This window comes from Anopheles merus, chromosome 2R (assembly GCF_017562075.2).
Source record: "Anopheles merus strain MAF chromosome 2R, AmerM5.1, whole genome shotgun sequence".
NCBI lineage: Eukaryota > Metazoa > Arthropoda > Insecta > Diptera > Culicidae > Anopheles > Anopheles merus.
The window spans coordinates 10543261-10567865 of NC_054082.1; the positions used below are offsets into that span (position 1 = coordinate 10543261).

The 24605-nt window shown below is 49.8% G+C and overlaps 2 protein-coding genes across 4 annotated transcripts in view; one reads left to right on the forward strand and one right to left on the reverse strand.

The window, feature by feature from the left end:
- The first annotated feature begins 28 nt into the window (after positions 1-28).
- On the forward strand, positions 29-13606 carry LOC121603495 (proline hydroxylase buaE-like). Of its 2 annotated transcripts, XM_041932289.1 has the most exons (5): positions 29-2030; positions 8771-8886; positions 12145-12955; positions 13035-13152; positions 13230-13606. In XM_041932289.1, exons 1-5 carry the CDS (start codon positions 1946-1948, stop codon positions 13285-13287), a joined length of 1188 nt encoding a protein of 395 aa, XP_041788223.1. In that variant the 5' UTR covers positions 29-1945; the 3' UTR covers positions 13288-13606. The 2 variants fall into 2 exon arrangements, with proteins under 2 accessions (XP_041788223.1, XP_041788224.1); XM_041932290.1 differs by lacking the exons at positions 29-2030; positions 8771-8886 and adding an exon at positions 11563-11959.
- Positions 13607-14401: 795 nt separating this feature from the next.
- Positions 14402-24605, reverse strand: part of LOC121603494 (growth hormone secretagogue receptor type 1-like) — a 33831-nt gene continuing 23627 nt past the window's right edge. Inside the window, exon 4 of one of the 2 annotated variants that reach the window (XM_041932287.1) lies at positions 14402-16339. In XM_041932287.1, the coding sequence (XP_041788221.1) occupies positions 14854-16339 (1486 nt within the window). In that variant the 3' untranslated portion in view covers positions 14402-14853. Of the gene's footprint in view, positions 16340-17915; positions 23560-24605 lie in introns of those variants that run through there. The other variant, XM_041932288.1, reaches the window with a different exon arrangement.

Here is a 24605-nt window from a genome sequence, read left to right on the forward strand (position 1 = left end):
GCGTTTTGTGTTGTTTCTTGTTTGTTTTTCTTTTCACTGCCAGACGGCCAGCAGCTACGGACAGGCAGCATAGCGGAAGGAAAAGAAAAGAAAAGAAAAAAAACGGCAAGAGCATATAACTCATTTTCTACCCAATCTCCGCGCAAACACACACACACACAAGCACACAGGTCAGTGCAGCATATTCCTTGGCACCGTTTGTTCAACCAGCGACAGCAGCCAGGGAGCCAGCGCAAGCACACGAACCGCGGCTGAGTCTCGGGGTCCCCCTCAGGTGTGAACGGCGCGGCGGACAGGCGTGAATAAATAATACAACGCGGCGATCCGCCAACGTTTATGATCGGTCAGCGGTTCATCAGCATCGTTTCGCGTGGTGGTGTAGTAAGTCCGGTTTTTTGTTTCGAAAGTACTCGGATCGGATCGGTAGGCCAGCGCCAGTGTGTGTGTGTTTGCGCTGTGATTTCAAGATTTCACCACAGCGCGGCGGCGACCAGGCTACGGGCTTAGTAGGACGCGTGCAATTGCAGCCGGACGGGCAGAAAAAGTGCAACGTGTCGTGCGTGTGTGGCACACAACAACAACAACAACAACACACCCCAGCCACGATCGAAGTGTTGGTTGGTTGGTAGGCCGAGTAGGAAAAGCGCACCGAGCACGGGCGAAACAATTCCCATCACTCACAGGTGTGTGTGTGCTGAGGCACCGGCGCGCCGTGTTCTGCTTTTATCGCAATCTACTTATCAGCTGGTCGGGGTTGGTGTTAGGTGACTCGCGGACAATCCCCACCGGTCGGCAGTGGCGGAGGTGTTTCCGCTGTACACCGAGATTAACCGTGGGCCGAGCGAGCGGACGTCGTTTTGTCGCATACGCATTCGTCATACGGGTGCGCGCGTTGGCAAACGGGTAAAGACCGCTGCGGCAAAAAACCGACCGCTTAGTGTGTGATTCGAGGCCAGCGCGAGCAGTCGAGTCACTTGTGCAAACATACCGCGGTTGGTGCGCACGACAAACGCACGAGCGCGCACGAACGGTAGTGTCAGTCACACCAACAGGCCCTACATAGGAGCGAGCTCCGGAGTGAAGTGAGGTTCGCTACGCGCAAACGGAACGCTGGTGCTGTGTGTTGTGTCACTCGGCGAATCGATCACTCGATCAATCTTTTTTTTCTTTCGATTGCGTGGGGTGCGCACACGCTTTCTGTAGTATCGCGAACGAGGAAATGATAGTGAACTGTAGTAGTGAACGTACAAACGAACATCATCATCATCATCACCACGGCAACCGAGGTGCAGCAGTCGTAGCACACACGCGTGGGGAATGTTAGAGGAAGAAAAGCAAGAAAAAGCACACTAACGCACGTATGCATCGCACAACACCCCTTTCGAGGAAGTAAAACGGTCCGCTTCTCGTGTGTTGGTAGTGTGGGCGCAGGTGTGTGCTATAACTTTCCAGGATTACCGGGTGGTGAACGAACCACCTCGCAAAGGTTTGCTGTACATCGAAAAAAGTGAAATTTGCCCTGGCTGCCGCCTGCATGCTTCATCGCCCCGTTACCCTTAACGTCACCGAGTGCTGACTGACTGTGTGTGTGTGTGTATTTGTTGAGCGTGCGTGAACATATGTGTGTACGTGTGTGTGTGCGCTGTTTGGTGGTGAAAACAAAAGAAGATACGCACTCCTAAAACATAAAAATACACAAACACACTGACAGATATACATACACGCGTGTGCGATCGCGGCCCTGTCGCTTGGCTGCAAACAGAGTTTTTTTCTTGGTTAGAAACGAATGACACTGCGAGAGTAGTGAGCGATCCGGGGTAAGGGGAACATACAAATACAGCCTCCAAAACCTGTCCGACCGTAGTAGGGGTGGCTATAGCGACAGCATAACCCATTTGTGCCGATATCTAAGCAAACATCGCAAAAAAAGACAAACTTCATCACCATGCTGAAGAACAAAGCAACCGAGGAAAAGGTCGACACGCTGCTGTCCAAGAGCCAGATACCGATCATCGATCTCGCACATTGTGGTAAGCTTTTTGATTCATTAGTAGCAGCGTTGTTGTTTTTTTTCTCAATCTTCATCACACGTACAGAGCACACACAAGCACACAGTCAAAGCATCAAATCATTTATTCATTCGTTCATTCACGATCCTCCTGTAACCCGCACCGGAGGGGAGCAGAGCGTACGAGATGATCGTTAGTGACAGGGCATGGCGAAGCGTTGTAGTCCTCCTGTTCCCTCCTGTGAAACGGGGCTGTGCCTGGCCCCGAGTCGGTTTCAAGTGATCTCTCTCCCCGTCACAGTGCCAGTTAGCGCGGCGCGCTGTCCCAGCTACTGGCACGATCGATTGAAAGGCCACAACCCCATTTGCAAATGAATTATAACTCGATTGACGCTAACCTGCTGCCGCCACCAGTGCTTCCGCGCCACTTTCCAGGTTTGGTGGACCATCCGGCCCCCTGCGAACAAGCAGTGTAACTTGCGGTCGGCGTGTCCGAGGCCGGCCGCGGACAGTGTCGTTCGGTTCGAGGTGTATCACGGGAGCAGAAAGAAGAAGCAGAACATTACAAAAAAAACACACACACACACATACACGGAGAGCGTGAATATTATACGCGAAGGTTTGCGCGAGATCGCCGCGCAGCATCTTCGGAGCGCAGCGCTCATGTACGGCGAGACAGCAGTGCCGCCCTGCGCATTGGTCGGTGCGGAGGAGCGAGGTTCATTTGACGGTCGGCGCAGAGCGAAATGAATCATCGCGGCGCGGAACCTCCGCGTGGTTCATTGCCGATCGTACCGCGAGCTTGACAAATCACTGCAGTGCAGTCCGATGTACCGATCAGTCACTGGTCTCCCGAGTCGTGCCACTAAGCACGATCCACGATTATGTAAAATTCCGGTGGCGATAGAGATCTCTGTGTGTATGAGAGAGAGAGAGAGAGAGAGAGAGAGAGAGAGAGAGAGAGAGAGAGAGAGAGAGAGAGAGAGAAAGAGAAAACAAATCAGAGTTAAGCAATCGAATCGGAATCGATGCACACTCCGGACGACGGGACGAGGGCTCGCTTGTGGAGGGGATTGCATTGTGATGTCACTCTCCCGCGTTGGACGTTCTATTACGTGTGGTTTGCATGTGCAAACTTTGCTGTGATCGCTAACACGCACACCGAAAAGCAAGCTCTGGCCAGTGTAGGAGCTAAAACAGATCAGCTGGCAATGATCGATCATTTCTTTAAAAAAAAAAAAAAAAAAAAAAAAAAAAAAAAAAAAAAAAAAAAAAACACTCCCTCGGTTATGAAGCAGGGGAAGTCCTGCAGTGAAGTGGTGGTAGTTTGTAGTGTTTGCCACTTCTAACGGGCGGGCAAGACAAGTCGATACCGGCTGGGAATCCACAGCGTAACGGACTGAATTTCATCTAAACTGATGCCCTCGGAATGGGGGGGATTTTTATTAAAAATAGAACAACCCTTTTGCTGTGTGTTCCTTGCACCGCTAGACTAAACAATCGTAAAGTTTTCAAATACGACCATTTTATGATGCTGTCGTTGTAGGGCCCTAGGCATAGTCTAGTGTACGACTGAGTACATAAATTGTTTGCCTAAGCGTTTGTATTTCTACTCGCTAATCTTGCTCAGTATGTATTTATTTGTTTGGTACATATTTCCATTACTCATAGCGTTACTCACTCCCTTTCGCGCTGTTTGGTTGCTCAAATCAACTAACGTTGTTGGGGTGACTTGTTGGAGCGGGTTTCTTCGAAGCAATAATCATTTATATGTGTCCCTCATTGCGCATTGCGGTTGTGCTTTATCACAACCATCATCGGGTACTACTATGCTTGTGCAGCTTTGAAGTGTTTTGCAAAATTGATTCACTGCAAGACAAATGTTAATGCAAGACAAATACGATTAAAAAATGTCATTTCTTGCGCGGTATTGAGATCAAAACTACAAGAAGAGACAGTGCAATAGAGGCTTTTGCTGTAAGTTTCCCAACCGTATGGCGGTTTGGAACCTCCCCCCCATCATGCTCCAGCCGGCCACTGATTGATCGCTCACGATCGTTTACCGGGCTAATCACAAACACGTGAAGACGTTTCTGGCTAATTTCACGTTGTTTTTCCCCTCCTGCCGGCGGCTCCTGAAAAGGTGTCCCCTTATTGCCGCGTCAGTAACATAGCAGGCGGCAACCAAAGGCACGAAGGAGGAGGAACCGTAATGGCGTACCCCGATACCATCAAGATCTCTAATTGGAAGGCGCTAAAAGAAAATTGGCACATATAGAGAGCATCGGGTATGTGTTTGGTAGTCGTGCGGCTGGTGGTGCGGGGTGCTGCAAGTATTTAGTTTAGCCATTTTCGTGTCTCCTCACCACAATCATTTGGGACCGTGCTAATGAACGCTTGTTTGTGTCCGTTGTCTCCCTAGCTCTGTGGGGTTGTCTCCCTTACCTTACTCTGCCCTGCTCAGTGGCTCAGTGGTGCGTTCGAGCATTGGTGGAATTTATCTATTTACACTTCGGATGTATCGAAAAGTTTGGTTTCACGTTTTACTCGACGTCTGACAGCTCTATAACAATACTTCCTGGTGGTTTGGTTCCGAAAGCTTACTTTTTTTTGCACAAGGAATAGGTTTGTTTCAGTAAAACCTTCTACGAAAGCAACAAAACCGCATCCGACCGACCTGGGTAAAGTGCCACGAGGCCTATATCACCCTCCATCCCCATCCGATCCGAGATTGTGTATTTTTGTTTTATCATATCACTGCCATTAAAAATCAATAAGTTCTCAAGTGTGGCCTCGCTGCAGGAGGGGGAATGGCGCGGATGCTTTCTTTTATGCTCGTCATAAAATGCGGGGATGTCCCCTGGCTTTCAGGCCTTCCCCATACTGCATCGATTAGTAGGAGCTCCCCGCTTATCGCTGAAAACAACCATACACACACACCGGCACTTTTCATTGGCACACGCGGCGCGGCTTTTGGGGCCGATTTGCGGACTGGCAGCAAATTTTATGGCTTTACGAGCGTTCCTAAGCGGGTCACCTCATCTTGAAGCATCCCTGCCATAAATCATTCACAAGCACAGAGGAGGCACAACGGGACCGTGTCCAACCTGTCCACAAAAAAAGGAGGCTACACCCTTTAAACAGTTCAAAGATCATACACGCTGGCGCAGGGGTTTTTGTTTTTGCCAGCAAGCAACAGGTGGACCTGCTGGAAGAAGCTCACCCTGTTCCTTTCGCGGCCCCGGAGTTAACTTTGCCTCAAGAGCTGTTATCGGGCGCGGGGCGAAGTGGGAGGCCGAGTTACAACGGCTTTGTGTAAAAATAAACCTCTTACACGCTGGCCGCAGATGATCGTGTGCCGTGTTTATCTGATAGCACGGCAACACTCACTTTTCTTTGCATGTTTTGGTTTCTTGCCTTTTTGTCTTCTTCTTACATCTCAACACACAGGGCGAGTCCTTATCAACCAGCACCGTCTTCGGTGCCCCTTCTCCGTACCGGGGTAGTACCGGTAGGGAACGTTTCACCCCGCAAAGCGGTTACATTCCTCTCGAATTCTCTGCCGGCGATAAGAATCTAATCCGTCGCCTCCGCCGACCCCTTCTTCGGCTCTCTGAAGTCTGAAGGTTTGTCGTTTTGTCGAAGGTTAGGGTGTGAGATGTGTTACTTCACTTCACGCTCTCGAGTAGTGATGGGTGGTAGCCTTGGCAAAAATCCGGATTCGACTCCGGAAGGTAGGTCCGCCCAGCATTATACGGAATTGTTCGGAATTGTCTGAAGCTGTCCGGAAATGCCCGGAGTCGGAGTCGTCCGGAGTCGTTCTGGAGTTGTTCTGCAGTCGTTCCGGAGTTGTTCTGGAGTTATTCTGGCGTCGTTCTGGAGTCTTCCGGAGTCGTTCTGGAGTCGTCCAGAGTGGTTCCGGAGTCGCCCTCGTCCTTCGAAACAAAGATCTATTTACGAAGTGCAGGCGCAATGTGAAAGCCAAAAAATACAACGAAATAAAACCACTCCCACTCCGAGCAACTACGACTCCGGACGACTTTGACTCCGGGCGGAACAAGTGGTACCTGCTTTGCCGGTGTCGGAGTCGAATCGACGTCGTTGGTACGCTTCAGGAAGCACATCACTACTCTCGAGCCGGCGGTCCAGCCGGAGATGATCAGTTCTACGAATGAATGAATGAATGATCCTTCGTTGTTTGATTGATTCCTGGAACTCATCAACCGCTTGGCATGTGAACGTCCGCGCGACATCTTTTACTGTTCAGAACCTTATAGCCAGCTAGTGCTAGCGGTTGTTGCCATATCATCATCATCACAGAGACCGAAAAGCGAAGAAAGGCACCAGGCCTCTAGTATATAAGATAAGCAGGCCGGGATGCTAGTTGGGCGGTTTGCTGATATATGATCGGGGCGTGCGATAAAAAGTGCTGCGGTTTTCATGGTGACGGGACAGCAGTGGCCCAGATAATCTCCGTACACAAAAAAAAAGCCACCCTACGCTTTTGGGAGCTGTAACGTCCGAGACCGCGGGGTCAAGAATCGACGAATTAATGCGTTAGCAGGCTAGTTGGAGTGTATCGTCACCATCATCTTCGTCGTCGCCGTCGTCTTTAGTTAGCCTCCCACTGTGGTGAATGGGGCACAACGCACAACGGAGTGAAATCGGCTCGGATCGAAAAGATAGCGCAGCGAAATATTAATCATCCGGTCGTTGGTGTGGCCCTTAAATTCTTCCCACCCTCCGGTTGACCTCCATTTTTTGTTGTTGTTGTTGTTCCTTCTCCACATCCTGTGACAGTATGGTGATTCTCTCGTCTGCTACCGTGTCACACCACCCTCTTATTGTTTGTTTGGGGTTTTTTTTTCTCTCTCTCTCTCTGTTTGACGTTAAGATGACGTCCCACAGTCGGCGGCTTTTAATGGAGTAGTAAAAAATGTGCATGAAATGCGCTTTTTTTGTGCCGTCCTCCACTGTCCACTGCTTATTCTCATTCCCCCCTTTTATTAACCTTCCTGCCCCTGCCAATATTGGTCAGTAAGCGATGAGTTTGTCGTAAATTATTTGTCGGTGGTTCGGCAGCCAACCGATGGGACTTTGGAATGGGAAGGTGGACAGGCAGGGGTATTCCCCTTGCCCTTTAATGTGACATGAAGCTGTACACAGTAAAAAGGAACGTAAAAAAAGTATTAAAAAAATGAAGCTTTGTCGTCTCGTTCTATTTCTTCGCTTTCAAGTAAAAAAAAAAACGTCACTCTACGGAAATTCTGTCCAATCTACTCGAGGGGGCATAAGGTTTGGAGGTGGAACCACTTTTCCCTTTTAAAGCCACATTTTATATCCCTCCGCCCGTGCCTACAGCTTCTCTACTTCCTTTGGCCCACAACCATTTCTTATCAAATCTGTTCGTATCATCAATATGTTGGCGCACTCTCTCAGTTTTATGATTTCGTTTTGCTACTATGACTTCCGGCCAGTTTCCGCCGGAAACGTGGCGAGTGAGAAGAACGTTTTAATGTCGGTGATCACTCCGCAAGCCACCGCGCGGAAACACGGCGGGAAGCAAGCACGTCAACGCGTGCCATTTCGGGAAGGGAAGGGAGGTGAAGTAGTGGTTGTTGGCTCTGGGGTGCGGCAATCGTTTGATAACACCCTACCACCTCCGTTCATTCACGCACACATTCGGATGCGATTTGAATTTCTTTCTTCAGATTTGGTTGTACGCCGACGGTGGTGAAGATGTTCAGGCGCACTTTGTCAGCGCTTGATGTCGCTGACAGTGTCGTGAGCGTTTGATTGAAAAGTTGAAAGGAAAGTTAAAGAAGAGAAGAAAAAAAGAAGATAAATAATCCCACCTATGACGAGCATAAAAGGGAATGAAAAATCCCCCCTTCAACGGTATGCAACAAAGTATATCGGTCGAAGCTTTGGCACACACATCACTAGGGGAAAGGAGCAAAGGGGTGTTACTTATACATACACTTATTTATTTTTAGTCCCTTCGGTCTGCTTCTTCTGCTCCAGGAAAGGTTCGAGGAATTTTGACAAGCCCCAGACAGAAGGTGGAAGGCGGGCCTCTCCACCGAACGGATTACTTTACTTGGAAAGGTCATACCCTTAAGCAAACGCTCATCACTCGTATGCTTGGGGAGGCCTTTTCTTAGAATTTCTGCAAACACTGAACCCGTGGGTACCTTTTCTTAACAGAATTGAAATAGAAAATCAATCGACTTCGGACTTTGGGACTTGAAACCGCATTAAAGCGGGTGTGGATTTGTAACAGTTTTATACGCGCTTACGAACTAGACGAATGGATAATGAAATGAATCCCCGGTGCTTACATTCCTTCCGCCAGTTACTGTACTTCCCTTTACACCGTAATATACCCCTCCCAACACAGAAACAGAAAAGAAAAAAACTCGGTGTCGTAATTTTCCGATCGAACGCCGGCGTTAATTGTTGCTGCGGTGTCGTGCGCGCGTTAAAATTATTGTAATTAAAGCAGAAAATCTAAATTACATTCCCCGTTTCTCCCCGCAACCCCGCAACACCAATCCCCTCGCCGTGGAATTTCAACATTCTCGACGCGGACCGCAAGCACCGCAACCCTCCATGCTCTTGTTCTCTCACCAGTGGCGGTGTAATTCTGCGTGCTCTCGTGGCGGAGGGCGAATAAATGTGTTACAACAGCACTTCTAATGTCGTTTACTATCGTTCTCGTTTCATGCTGGACACACGAACACACACACACGCGGTGTACAGGTACGGAGGAATGTCCAATCCGGTCGGTGGTGAATCGTGTCGGCCATCAGCTTCACAAGGCACTCAGCGAAAAAGGCATCGCGCTGCTGGTAAACCATGGCATCTCGGAGGATAAGGTAAGTGGAAGCAGCAAAGCAGGAGATTTAAGTACGCATATCAAAACGCAAATAGGAAGCAAACAAGAAACGATCGTGCATCCTTCGCAGGTCGATCGTGTGTTGTTTGTATTCGTGCCATAATATAACTAGCAATCGTTTTACTTTTAGTGAGCTACATTCCTTCACAAAGTTGCAACAAGAAGTCGCAAACAAAACAATCTTCCTACTGACGCGCGCGCGCGCGCTCGCCCACACACGTGATCGTGACACAGAACCGATAAGAACCGCCGCCCAGTGTACCGTCCAGTTTGTGGCCGAGATCATGCAAAACAAAAAGAAAACTTCTCCACTGTCCCTCGAAGCGTCCCCCCAAGGTCCGGCGACGGCGACGTGTGGCTGGGCAGGGCTTTGTGGCTTAAACCTTAAACCCTACATCCCTTCGCGTTCGGTGCCGTTGCTTCCGGTATCTTAAGCTAGCCCGGGGGCCGCCTTTCGAAGGCAGGATTAACGCGCCGAACTGCGTATTATCTTTGCCAACTGCGATGTGCTGTGTCTAACAAATCCGCGATTGACGTCTGTCGCCTTCAATTAACACAAATTTCCGTCCAAACGCTAACCAAGCGGAACGGAAACCACCCCCTCCCCCCCCTCCCCCTCAAGACCCGTTAAGGGAAGGGGCAACACGATAACGCTGGCAGGACAAAAGGGTGGAAAGGGATGGGGGTACGGACGCACTTGTTTTGGTTCGTTTTGTTTTGTCGCGTACAGGTCGTGCCGGCCAAAGCTCCGTGTGGAACTTTTCGGCTCTGTTTTGAACGATCCCCGTTTTTTGTTGTTGAAAAGATGTTCGCCGCGCTCGCCGTTCGTTTTCTTCGTTTTTTGTTGTTGTTAGTAAACAGTACCGCATCCGGTCTCGGAGAAGGTGGATCCCATTTGTGTGCGTGTTCGACGCGGCAGGACAAAGAGAGAGCGTCATCCGGAAATGAGTGTGCGCTCCGGCTGGTGGAACACACGGGGGAGGAAGGTGGAACACGGACGATCATAATTCATCATAACGACAACTTTACTAGTAAAAGGATTCACGATGGCTGCGCCACCGTGCCTGGCCAAGTCTGGACCGCGTTCCGCCACACGGAACGTCGAAGGGAATGGATTTTTGTGCTGCTCATCGGTTTGTTTATGCGCCACCGGTCTAGACGATAAACACAGAGAGCGGCACAATCTACCGAGCGTCTGACCAACCACGAAGCACTGAAAATGTACCGAAACTGCGTCACACAGGTCGTGATTCCGGGGCAATCACTTGCCTTATTTGTTTGGCCCTTTGGGGCTCGGAACTCGGGACCGTTGCCGAGGACAGGCGAGCGAGATGGAGGCAGCAAGATAGGGACAAAAATGATCCATAATGAAGCAGGTGGCGATTGGTGCTACCTACGGAGATAACAATCGACTTTTAAGCGAAGAAGGTGTTTGCGTCGTTCGTAGTGGTTTCGCCGGTTTTGCCTGTCGTCTAACGTCCGTGGCCACTGACAGCCGCCACATAAGACCTAAACTTCGAGACTATGGCACGGTGGTCTGAATGGATTTGGACGATAAGTAGTGTATCTTATTAAACGAATCATTAATTCGTTCCGTTCACATGCAACTGGTGCATCGTGTTCTGGCAGGGGAGGGGAACCATTTTATTGCCTGTAATTGGGGCTCTACCACAACAAACGGATAAAGTCAAATAAAAACATTATCCATTTCATTTGCTACCATACAACCAACTTCTTCGGATGTTTGGCTAAAGCTTATCTGATGCACCTTTCCACCCTCGACGACTCATGCTGCTGTTTTGGCCTTGACTTCATTCATAATGGGCGCAGTGGTTGTGTGTGTTTGAGAGGGACGATTTAAATATCGTTTGGCAGTGGCGTGCAGACAAAAAGCGCAACCATGTTTCCACTGTCCCCACACGCGGCTCCATCATCGCCCAGTTTTTGTCCACTGAATGTGCGGCACTTAACCTTCAACTTCACCCCGTTTGCGTGTCGGTGGTTGAAGAAGGACCGAGATGTACTGTGAAGAAGGACTTCATCATGATGTTTTCTTCCTCGTGTGTTGTAAAGCTTTCTTTCGAGGTACCATTTTACGTTGATGCTTGCGTCGCAATAAATTGTGTAGGAAAACATCCATCTCGTGCACCGCCTGTGTATCGGCGGGGCTGTTGGTTCGTGCCTGTCGTGATTACCTGAAGTGGAAGATTTTAATTCCCATAACATTCCCTCACCATCATCATCATCATCTTGCGCTCTATTTTCCATTCCTTCGTACTGCGCACACGTACACACGTTGTGTTTGGCTGTCCGGGGCGAGACACGAGGACAATCAAAACACGTGGTACAAATGAGCGCGCATCGGACGGCTTCAGCTCGGTGGGCTGATGTTGAATCTGGCCGCCGCGCTGGCCGTTGTTGTACGAAGCAGGATGGGGGTTGATATGATGGGACAAACACACAAATTAAAGAGCTACACGTACTGCCGCCAAAGCTCGCGTAGCATTGACCGGTTGCGATGACTGGCAGCGAGAGAGAAGAGAGGAGGAGACGTTTAGCGTTGCCGTAGCTCGATGAAGTTCATCTAAATGCGTGTCATTTTCTTCGTGAGCAAATGATGTACGACAAACCCACGGTGCGACGAGGGGTCGGCACATTGGCCCATCGCCCCCGGATGTAATCGTGTCTGGTTGTTTGGCGAACGACTCGACACCGAAAGCTTCACCTTTTTTTACGAGCGTCCAAATTGTAAGGGAATTAGTATCACAAACAAGTAAACGGTTGTCAATATAGCCGCGTGACGGCAATTGCCCTCCAAAAGAAAAAAAAACAAAAGAAGTGTTCTCGCCTCATAGTGTATCACAGCGCCATGGAAACGGTTATTTAACGACCGCATCCACTGCAGAGCAAATGGTGGAAGGAAGTTTGTGTTTTATTTCGCTACGATGTTGTCCGCGGCACTCTGGCATTGTTGTTCATCACCGACACAGACGATTTAAATACTGCTCCCAGTGCTGTGGATGAGCCGAACTGCCGAAAACATGGTCGGATGAGTACGTTGACCTATTGCGGCAAAGTTTTAGGATCGATAATAAGTGGAATTAATTTTATGGCTTCCCGAGGGGAGCGCACTGCCCACACACACACACACACACACACAATCCGCGACAATTTTGGGCGTGGTAAAAATACGTTTGATAACTCATTTCAATGTTACTTCTCCTCCCTATCCACCCAGATGAAGCAGGTGTACGGCCATCTGGACGATTTCTGCAAGCTCTCGGACAACACGAAGGAAACGTACCTGCGCAAAGGGGAAACGAACCACGGCTACATCAAACCGGGCCAGGAGCGGTTCGACGGCAAATCGAAGGACATCCGGCATACGTTCAACATCTGCACGCTGAAGCCGGACGGCGGTCCGCTACCGGACGAACCGCTGCCCGGCTTCCGGGAGCACGTGTCCGACCTGGCGACGGACTTCAAGCGCCTGTCGGCCCTGCTGCTGCAGGCGCTGGCCGTCGGGATGGAGCTGCCGTACGGGTACTTTCTCGAGAAGCACCGCCACATACTGGACGGCGAGGGCGAAAACCAGTCCACATTCCGGCTGCTCTACTATCCGCCGCTGATAGAGGACGACGGGAAGAATGAGCTGCTGCGCGGGACGTGCAAGTACAGCCAGCAGCGCTGCACCAAGGACGAGATCGACCTGTCCCTGCCCGAGGACTACCGTGCGAAGGTGCGCGAGCAGCAGGAGCAGGAGGAGCAGGAGCTGCAGCAGATAACGCGCTGCGGGGCGCACTGCGACTACGGCACCTTCACGCTGCTCGCCCAGGACTCGGAGGGCGGGCTGGAGGTGAAGCTGCCCGGCACGGATCGATGGAAACGCGTCGGCCATCTGCCCGGCGCCATCCTGATCAATGCGGGCGAGCTGCTGTCGACGTGGACGGGCGAAAAGATTAGCGCGCTGCAGCATCGCGTGATCATACCGCAGGAGGAAACGATCCGCACCCGTGGCCGTCATTCGTTGGCATTTTTCGTACACCCTGGTAAGGGGACGCATGATTCAGGGTTGTGTCGGTGTGCGTATCTGTATGCTTAGCTTATTGTTTTCCTCTGTTTCTTCAGACAACTGCATCTCGATAGCACCGATCGATCTGCCAGCCTCCAGCTCGTCCAACTCGCTCGATTCGGATGAGAAAAAAACCAAAGGACGCAAGAAGTCCTTCAAAACTGCCAAGTCGAAGTAAGTGTGTTCGGGGGAAAGGCGCCGCAATTACGCATCAATGTTAACGAACGCTTTTTGTTTTGTTGCTCTTTTAGGATCTACAACGCGTACCAGCACGTGCAAAGGCGCTTTAAGGAAACGTACGCGTCGTGAGGTTAGGCTTAAGCTAAGGCGAAACAAGCAGTATTTACCTTACTGCGCAACAAGAAAAGACTAGCTGTAGCAGAATCACATCCAACTTAAACACGGATTCATCCTCCCTTCCCCTTAGTACCCTCCCCTGCCGCTGCGCATCCCCTTCGCGCATCGTTGGACGTTGCCTTCGCCGGTCGCAAGCGGGTTTCGCGCGGTGCTGTATTTATGAGACTTAGCCACAATTTATTCCACCATGTTTCTTCCATCTTATTTGGTGTACTTTTTTAACGAAATAATATTAAAAACAAAAAACGCTCACAAGAGATACAAACCTTAACCCAGCGCGCCACGTTTTGCGTTCTTATCCTGCTATCTGTCCCTGTGACATGCAGTTTTGCCGGGGTTTTTCCTTGCTCTTTGCCATTTAAATTGTTGTATCAGTTAAGCAAATTTGCCCTCCCAAAATGACTCTCCCGGGGCTATATATTTCAAATAATTAAAATCAACTTAATGTCACTCAAACGGAAGCCCAGTGTGCGGCCAGTCCGGTCCATCCATTCATCCAGCGGAAGATTCGTAGCGTTCCATTGATAGTCAGTGTCCGTATCTCAATCGGACAGCCACAATCGCACTACGAGCGGAGAATAACGTGGCACAACCATAAAGCCACCTTTGGTGCGTGCTTAGATAATAGATATACGGATGGAACGGATGGCCAGTTGGATTGGCTGCCTGTTTGCTTGTGATTTGTTTACGCGAATACTTACTGGGTCTGGAGTTTCCGGGGCGGTTTTCGCTGTTCCATGACGGTGCCGGCCGACGGTTTGCTCTTGCGCTATCGATCATCGCTGCCAGGCGTGGGAAGAAGCCATAAAAGTGACTTTATAGTAGGAAGCTGTCCAATCGCTCCAGTGTTACAGCGATGACGGTAATGAACGAGGAAGGAGAAATTAGTTACTCACGTTTCACCACTTTGCCGTGATATGGGGGTTTATTTGTGGAATTGGCGGAATGATTAAAGATTCGCTGCCGTTTTCGCAAGCTTCTTTCTCCCGTGCTGCCATCCTAGCACCACTCCCTCCCCCTTGGAACAAATGAAACTTTTGGAACTGCCCTTTTTTATGAATCTTCCATCAGAGTGTGTATTTTTTGCTTTATTTTGGGATAAAGTTTTACACATAAAATGTTCGTCCACTGTTTTTTCTCTCTTTTTCTCTCTCTATTTGTCTACATGCTACTGATCTGTGTTGTGTTGTATGTTTCGGTATAAATAGCTTCGAATGTACAACATAGGAATACTTGGTATATCTGTTCGCTTTGCGTGTACCTCTCTATCTCTCTCTATCCCTCTCTCGACTGCGCTCAAATCTTAGTTTCTTTTTTCCAATCTTTTCCGTTCCCTTACAAGACCACTTGTATCAATTGCACAGGAAAGAAAAAAAACATAGTAAAGCATTCAAAACGTTCATAACGTTCGTTCGTCTCTTCGATTCCGATTGCTACAAAGTTCGTACAGTTTGCAACTGCACTCACTAACTCACTCACTCCTCCGTAAACCAATGCAATTTTCCGTTGCTCCAGGAGCTAAATATCACATTCCATTGAACCAACAGCACAGGGCGACGGTGCTATGCACGATGCCGCTAGTGCTGGCGATTCCTTTCCATTACTTCGTTCTGCTTCCCTCCTCGTCCAATCCGTTTGGTCCACCGGCTGGAACCGCTCCCCGGGACGCTCGTGATCGGTGGACTCATCGACCAGATCGACCGACCCGCTGGCCGCCACGATCACCATGACCGCTGTCGCGGTAGCCGCAGTAGTTGCCGTCGCAAGTGCCGCCGTAGCGGCATGCAGTAGAGAAAATCGATTATTGTCATTGCTTCGGCGCGGTGGCTCGTCGTCCGGTCGGGCGGCAACGTCGGTGGACTCCTCTTCCTCTTCCTCGGTTGTGGCAGTGTTCTTGTTGTTGGTGGTGGTAGTAGTGGCAGTGTGTTGCCCCTGCCTCACATACCCACCGGTACGGTAGTGGTGGAAATCTAACCTTGCCCGGTACGACTGGCGCGAACCGGCTATCCTAACCCTATCCTTAAACCTATGGAAACCGTTACTGTTTGGCAGTGGTGGTGGTGGTGGTGGTGGTGGTTGCGTTGGTGGTTCTACTGCTGCAAGTGCCTGCTGCAGACAGCCATCCCCTGCCACCTCCTCCTCCTCGACAATCTTATTACCATTTGCGCGCACCAACAACGGCGGCGGGGCTACACTGTCGTGCGACTTTCCATTCCCGGCCACAGCCGGCACTGCGGCTCCCCGTATCGATATGATGCTGCTGTGACGTCTCAGTACACCCTGCCCCGGGTGCCACTCGTCGCTCACCGGCGGATGCTGGAACTGTACCGTCGGTCGCCGAATGCTGCTACTGCTGGTGCTGCTGCTGCTCTCCTCCCGCTGGCCGCCCTTCCGCTGGCTCGTCCCGTGCGAGCTGCTCAAGTTGGTCGATCCCGTATGGAACGTGCCGCCGCCCTTGCGCGTCCCCCCGCTCGAGATGCTGTCCGAGCGGACGATCTTGCCGCAGCCGAGCAGCTGCAGAAACCCGTTCCGGAACTTGGACGACATCAGATTGTACAGAATTGGATTGATCGCCGAGTTCATGTACAGCATGATGCGGCAAAAGTACAGCAGTATGTAGAACCGCTCGATGCCGATCGATACGATCGCCTCGCTCGGCACGATGATGATCCACAGCGTGAGCGCCCGGAACGGCAGCAGACAGACGAAGAAGCTCACCACCACGGCACCGAGCATGAAGATCACCTGCTTGCGGTACTTGTACACGTTGCCCCGGTTGCCGCTCGACGCACTGGACATGATGATGGTCGGGTTTTCCATCAGATTTTTCGCAATCACCGAGTACAGCACGACCAGTATGAGCAGCGGCACGATGAAGAACAGCACAATGCTGCCGACGAAGAAGGACGCCGGCCAGAAGCTGTCGACCGGGGACAGGCAGGCCGCCACCATGTTGCCATCAATGTACTCCACGTACTCGTACGACGAGATCATCAGGATTGGGCTGCGGGAAGGGGGAGGGTGCGGAGAGCGAAATGGGAATTAGATTGGTTTATCGAAAATAAAGCATCAATTGCTCGCTTTAAGATGAATTCTTATTATCAATTTTTTGTGCTTATGGGATGTGTTCTGCAAGGATTTCTACTTATTTACTCACTTACCTGGATCGCTATTTTTGAATAAATTATTGCAGCAGTGCTTAACTGTGCTTACCTGTGTAAATGCAATCCCACAAACCGTGTTCGCTGGTGAAAGTTAAAAGATTCATCATGCATTGTATTTTTTGCTACCGGGAAGTGTCTACTTACTAAATGATTATTAGAATACAGGACACTACTTTCGTTATACATTAATGCTTTTAATACCTTACTTTGCTTCTAATTTTCACGCTTGTTATTAAATTGTCCTTTTGACATGCGGTGCTGTAGGGGTTACTAATCCCGCACGCTTTAAGCTACTGCCATTTACATAGATCCCTCATTTAATCAGCTTCATCAGCTGCTGGCTTCTTGGTAAAAGGGACGTTTAAAGTTTCTAATCTCCTTGCACACGGCAAACAGCGGAACCCCCGAATCTCTCCCAAGCAGGAAAGCTCACATCCTATTTAGCTTCAATGCGCAACAACGCTACGCGCAACACGCAATGTGGACCGCAAACGGAGCCGGTGAAATTAATGTGCCAGCAAAACACGCGGCAGATTCAATTAATTCATCCCATGGCCCAGGGCGTCGAAATAGAGGAAACAGAGGATCGCCTGCACAGGAAACGACCCTTTGCTGGGAGCGGGAAGGAAACGTGGGGAGGTTTTTTTTTCCTTTTTTTTTCCCCCTACACAAATTAAACCAAGTGCTTGGCAGAGCAGAAGCGCCATTCTGCCGTTGTAAGGGTGTAAAATTTCAACCCAAATGAACCTAAATGAACGTGACGGGAGTGTGAATAAGTGTGCTCGCTGCTTGCAAGTTGCAACATTTACACTGGGACACTTCGTTCGACGTGCCCGTACAGTGGCAGTGCGAGGCTTAAATTACTTGCACATTGTTGTGGTTTGTTTTCTGGCCCTTGTTTTTGTGACCAAAGAGCAACACGTTGCCAACGCGACGCAGCCAACCGTCCTGGAACGGGGCGCCGAAATTAACAAGCCAATGTTTCCAACAACCTCTTCGTGAATCAATAAAAACTTGCTCAAGATTGGGGTAATTGGCAAAGCAAATGTCACTTAATCGGTTTGGTATTATTCGATGGCAAATCTGAAACCTTCATCACCCAAAAACCCCGTCCCAGACACGATAATGTATTCATTGCCATTTCATTGGCGAGACCCGAAAGCTTCCCGGCCAAACAGACACGACCCGGTAAGGATCTGATCTGATCAACCGCTTTTGCGTCTTCATTGTAATGTAGTTTCTCATTAGAACGCAGCGTCCCGTTACCCGGCTAAATGGGTCTCGGCAAGCGGATAAGCGGGTGACACTTCTTCTCCTCCTTCCTGTCTCTTGCCTTTGGGAAGACCCCCGTCTCGGCATGTGCGTTAATTTCGTCTCGCAAACGGGCGATGACGGGCGATTGATAAAAGTCAGGGATCGGTACTGTCGTTTTCCCGGAATTGTCTCGTCTCGCTCGCTTCGCGGGGAGACAGAGAAAGGGAGAGAGAGAGAGAGCGAAAAAGAGAGAGAGTAAGAGAGAGAGAGAGAGAGAGAGAGAGAGAGAGAGAGAGAGAGAGTTTCATATTGCGTGAGTCAGTCTGGGGGAAGATACATTTTCCATTCGAACGCAGTTCGAGCGGCTGTCTGGGTGGTTGCATTTCAAGGGTAAAGTTTGGTGTACTGTGTCTTAGTGTAGAATAAACGAAAAAAGATTTTCCCACACTCTCTAGCGAGGGTAGATTTTCCCTCCCCTGCTTTCCACAAACTTTCTAATCTCTGCCTTTTTTTTTTTGGCTGAGGAGTGAAAACTTTGCGCGCCGATCGTGCTCACACGAAAGCTCACAGCTAGCCTGTAAGCGTACACGAGCAAAACAAATCGGAGGGAAAGCACTGTGGCGAAGCATGAGGAAGCACACAGAGCATTCACATGCCTGTGGAGCAGCGACTCGGTACGAGGTTTTACACTTGCGCGGGTAAGTATTTTATCGTTCAAGTTTTCGTTTCTAGAAATGTTCCTGCACTCATTCATTCGCAAATTATCGCTGCTTAAGGGCGCTTGGTGGTGGTGATGATGCTGCGGGTGGAATAATTGAATTGATTATGAGTTTGTGCTGTGTGGTACTTTCTGGGATAAACATACAGGCAAAACAGTCCGATGGCACTTGCCTTTTTTTGTAAATGGAATTTTTGGCAACAATTTTGAGGCCCCTTATCGGCAAATGAAAGCAATTTATGTTGCAAATAGTTTCGTGCAGCATTTGACAAATTCATCGTTCACATGACCGGGCATTAAACCCTCGTTGTAAACTACAAACCTTCACCCCACATCACGACGGGTTGACAAGTGATTCTGGTGATCGTATAATTTCGAATTAAATTACTACCACTAGAGCAGGGCATACTTTCCAAAGCAGCACATTAATTGCATACATTTTACAGCCGTTTGCAATGTAATCGAGCGCACGCGAGCTTTGGGGCCAGATAGTTTGTTCACATCCTCGTTTTCCCATGGAGGCGCATGGTCGTTCGTACGACAAGGGACATTCTTCCACGCGTCGGTTGAGCGTGGAGACGCCTGGTTGCTACCGTAGTGGTCGGACAGTCGGAGTGAAAATGGCCGAAAAAGCAGCATTCGGGTACATTCCAACCGAACTTTCAACAAACTGTGCAAAAGTGTCAACAAAACTGTGCAAAAGTGTCAACAAAACTGTAATATTTCATCCTCAGATACGGCAGCCTACATAGCGCTGTCCTCTTGCCTTGCATTTGCGAATACGAGGGAAAAGGAATGTCGCACAACTCAACCTCACCCCGTACCCGAATGTCTGCAGCTAATCGTTTCGGAGAAGTGGTAAGAATTTGGTAGCGACAGTATTGTACTTTGCCTGCAACATTTATTGTCATTGCTCATACTTACCGTCCCGGGGAAGGAGATAAAGGACGTTTGGACGGGTTATTGGTTAGATGTGAAACAATTTAATTTAGTATTGGTGCATTTATATGATTGTGTATACAGCAAACAAATCTTACCCGGATTTTGTTCATTTTTCCAATAGCAAAACCAACGCACGACTGGGAAGGGGCAATCCCACTTCTGCAGCGATGTTAATCTCCACTGAGTGTTTGCTACTACATGCGCCACACATTGCTTGTGATCATTACGCTCTTTCAACATTTACGTGCACAAAAGTGGTGAACAATATACTAATAAAGTAGATGCGTTACGAATCAGCTACAATCAGCTACAATTTACAGTGAATGGGTATGAACGGTGAGATTTGAAAGAGAAAATGCGTATCGAAACAAACTGCTGGAATATTTACAGAGTCGGCCGTTGAAATGGTCATCATTACTGAAGTGTATCGTTCTGTGAAGTGATTAACATTCAACACCTTTTGCTGCCAAATCACGCTTCCGGATATCCTTGCCAATGGGACAAAACTAATCTAACCGATACATGGGCACATGCATCAAACCGGCACGGCACGTACCGGCAGCCGGTGTGTTATCACGAATGTTGTCCTCCCTGTCACTGGCAGATACCGTCCGGTAATAGATGAGACTTACGGTCGTTTGTGCGAGATAACTTTTCCTCCCCCGTCTGTCTACTTACATTGCGAACCAAAACCTATCGGTGGCCAGCCGGTCAGTTTTTCGAACAGTTTGTGTTGATTTTTTTTTGTGGGTGTTTGGGGCTGTATGTAATTCTTTTTATTTATGGCATGCCAGTGCCGTGCTCGTGCGTGCACGTTAAACGAAGTCAAAGGTGTTGTGAAATATTGTCATCCCGGTCGTGAGCAAGACAAATGTGCGGCGACGCGGCAAATCTCATTCGATCTTGGGACTAAAAACCAAGGTATTGGGGCGCAAATGGTGAGGCAGTTGAATGTGCCATAATTTAATCGTTTGTCGTGTTTAATGTTTGTCAATTAGGTCCACCAACCCTAGCTACAAGACCGGCTACAATGTTTGGGACTAAAAAACAGTTGCTTAATGTTTGCTTCCCTTTAAGCGTACCTTCGCTTTCCCACCGGCACCACTGAGTATTTCAACAAGTCGAAACAATTCAGACGCTTTGCCCCGTTTATCTCGGACGGATTGACGGTGTTTGCTCAACGTAACGTACCGGCCCGTCTCGTGGCAGCGACGCTGATGATGATGATGCTGTTGATGAGGATGATGATGGCGTGCTATAAACAGATCAAGCTCTGTTTGCCCAAAAGGACTGTAAATTATAATCCTGCCCAAGGCGGTCCAAGAGACAGATAGAGAGAGAAAGAGAGCGAGATAGAATACAGCGGGCGCAGTGTAAGTGCTGCTGGCGTTTGCAAGTAAAACATCACCACCGCACCGCCCCAAACTTCAGCATCAGCTGCTGGGAAAGCAATGACACTCGAGGAAGAAGTTTGTTGCTAGTAGCAACCAGTCGACTGTGTGAAGCTAATTTTGCCAGCCAGAAAATCAAACTCGCTCGAGTGGGAAGGGTAAACAACTCGTTTTGTTCGGTGTCTGATGATCGAACTTGATCGTTTGTTGATGTTGGCACGCGTGGGTTTATTTTAATACAATAAATTACCGTTTCGATTCGTGTTCTTATATCCGGTCGTCGGCCACAGTAAAGCTATTGGTTTTTTTTATTATTCGATTTCAATAATTGCATACTTGCGTTGTTCCTTTGATTTTTGTTCGGTAGTTGTTATGCTAAACAATAGATTAAATAAAACGTATAATACACAACACGCTACAACATAACGTACTAGCCCACCCCCCCTACACGCTGCACGCGGATCAACAATCATGCTTCTGTTACTGCTAAGCATCGAATAAAGACGCTGACATTAAATACATAGAAAAGGAAAAATAAAAATCTAAAAACAATCAAACCGAAACTGAAATCATTTCCGGGGAGGAAATCCTTCACATTACCAAAAATGGCAGACACACACAAACGCCCCCCTGGAACGCCTGACCCGGCTGAAAATACTATTTAATATCGCTACACATGCCTCTCTGGTTACAGCGCACCCACCCACTTCCGCCCACTTTGCTCCCGGACTAGCATTTCGAATGGTAAAGTAAATGCAATCGACCATTTACGGCGATGGCCATTTGGCGATTCGGTATGTGTGTGTGTGTGTTTTTTCGCTTTCCTCCATCCTTCTCACATTTCCGTCTCGTACTTTTCCTTCCCTTTTGTTTGTTTTTCCTGCTCGTTTTCGCCTTCCTTTTCTTCATTTTTGGTATAGACATTCTCCCGCTAAAGAGCTTGTGGTGGCACCCGTAAGGTGCAAACACGTTACGGCGCTGGTGCGAGGAGCGATCCCTTAAAACATGGGAGTAACGATAACGCTGCTGCTTATTACCGGGTGACGATTATACGAGCCGACGTTTGGCCACTTTCCCACAATGTAACCAAACAACAACAGCAGCAACAACCAAAATGCAACGATCCGTGCCCCATCCCGTGCCGCTTCGCTTCGGTTAGCTTTCGCTCGCCCTTTGCCGCTTTTACGACACACCTCACGAGCTTCTTTCTTCGAGGCGAAAGGTCAGTGACCGTCGCGGCCGGAAGGAAACCCTTCGACCTTCAACACCTTCACCCCGTTCGGGCCGGCGGCGACGCGCAAAGGCCGAGACCACCCGCACACCGATCCTGGGACCAAAACAGCGAAACTCAATTAGAAGTGGCCGACCACGACGATGACGACGATGACGACGACGACGACCGCAAAAGCGACACCACGGGGGGGAAGAACGTTTCGTACCAGCTCGTGCCGAGCTTCGTCCCCACGGGGAAGGACACGAACGGCGGCCACTTTCGCTTCCAATCGAACACGCGTCCATCGGCTGGAATTGTCAAACTTTTCGCCCCGCCATCGCCGCCGTCAGTAAAGTTTCGTCCAGCGACAGCTGCTTTACGGTTGCGGTCGTCCGCCCATTACTGCCGCTTCGGCGCTTCCCGCCCGCCGCCGATCGGGTGCGCGCCGCTGCACCGTGAAAGCGGGGAAACTTGATCCGCAGCGGATTGCGCAACGGTTGGCTGCGTGGTTCGGGCTGCTGCTGCTGGTCGATACGCAGGAGAAGCTGTTCGGCTTCGGCGGACGCTAGCAGACTGCCGCCACCGTCGCCCAGCGTCGGTTCGTCGAAGGTCACGTTAAACTGGCGCTTAAATGCGCCGCCCCGATGGCAGGACGCACTGGTGGGGCGATGGGTGGTCGGCGCGGGCGAGGACGAGAGCAGCAGCAGCGGGCTCGAGTACTGGCGCACCAGGTTCAGGCGGTAGAAGGAGGAGGGTGCGGGGAGCGATGGTGGTGTTGAACAGTCGCCTTCGGCCGGCAGCTGCAGGCGCAAATCGTCCAGCGATAATGTGAGCTTTTGCGTCCCATTGTTCCGCCCGATTGGACCGTCCTCGGTACTGTCGCTGCTGCGGTCGTACCGGCAACTGCCCAGCGCGAGCGACGGACCCGTACCCCCGTACGTGGAGCTCGACGTCGTATTGGTGGTGGTGGTGGTAGTGGTGGTAAAGGTGGCCGACCGGTTGCGGCCCTTGCGGCGACCGTGCGCTCCGCCCGCCCACTGTGAGCAGCTGCACAGCCGCAGAAATCCTTTCCGAAACTTGGACGACATCAGGTTGTAGAGGATCGGGTTGACGGCCGAGTTGAGGTAGAGCATGATGCGGCTAAAGTACAGCAGGTTGTAGTACCGCTCGGGAGCTAGCTGCTGGAACGTTTCCTCCGGCACGAGTATGATCCAGAGCGTCAGCACGCGGAACGGCAGCAGGCAGGTGAAGAAGGCGAGCACGACCGCGCCCAGCATCAGCACCACCTGCTTGCGGGCCTTGTGGCTAAGCTCGGGCTTGCTGAGCCGGATCTTGAGCCGCGACCGGTCGCTCGCGATCAGATTGCGGGCAATGATCGCGTACAGCACGACCAGTATGGCCAGCGGCAGCACGAAGAACAGCGAGATCGTCATCAGGAAGAAGGTGAACGTCCAGCCGTTGGACGCTTTCGTCAGACACATGGCCGCCCGGCTACCGTCCAGGTACGGCTGCACGCTGTACTCGGCAAAGAATAGGATCGGACTGGTCCACGGAGCGGGGGACGGGAGAGCGTAGAACGAAGAGGTGGGTGAAGGTTAACTGGGGCTGATAGGAGGGAGGAGGACGGAAATAGACGCACACAAACACACGCACACACGCTCACACTCACAAACAGACGCACACAAAGGAAAACACAAAGGAAAGCCACACACACCGACTGGCATTGGGCAAGCGAGGAGGGCGAACGTGCATAGGAGTGCCTGGAAGTGGACAAAACTTGGCCGAGAGCTGAAACTGAAAGTAGCTTTTTATAGTCTGAAGATTCGTCTCCAAATATTGGACAGGCTTTATGAGACAGTTGGTTACAGATTGAAGATTTCAAACCAATTTGGAACTAAGTCTACTTTCAATCGACTGACTATCTAAAGATGGGTCAAAATTGATAGCTCGTAGAAGTTCAGTCAATAAAAGTTAAATTGACTAGAACATGCAGAAAAGAAATTGATAAATAATGCAAATTAAACCTCCAATACTACCAACAGTCTCAGTTGGAGTCCAAGTATTGATGCAAATGTTTTTTCTTTGTCGTGCATTACGATCATTAGCACGACAGATTTGGTGAATCATTTCCAAAAGGTAACTCGTTACCGAAATGATACTCTGATCTCCCTTCAGTTGTTGTTGCCGAAGTGATAAATCATCTTCTTGCATTGTACGTGAGGTGTGAGACTTCCAACAAATTGCTTCCTTCGCGTAATAATCATTTCTGTTCATCAAACCTGTACTCTTTTTTTTAAATACAATCAAACAAACAAAACCTTCTACTCACACATCTTGCGCCATCAGTAGCACAGAATGTAATTACTCATCACGGTCGTATTGAGAAGCTTGTGGCAGTTTTTGTGTCCTACTGTAAGAATTCCTCTCTTAATTGAAATATTTTGGTTCAACACTTTTTTTCTCTCTACTCTGCAGCTTCCTTTCCAATTGCTTTGTTGTGACAAGAGAGGCGCAGATTTTGCGTCACTCGGCGGATCGTTTCATTCCGCACACCGAAACGAACCACAAATGGTAGTTCCGGGTTCCTA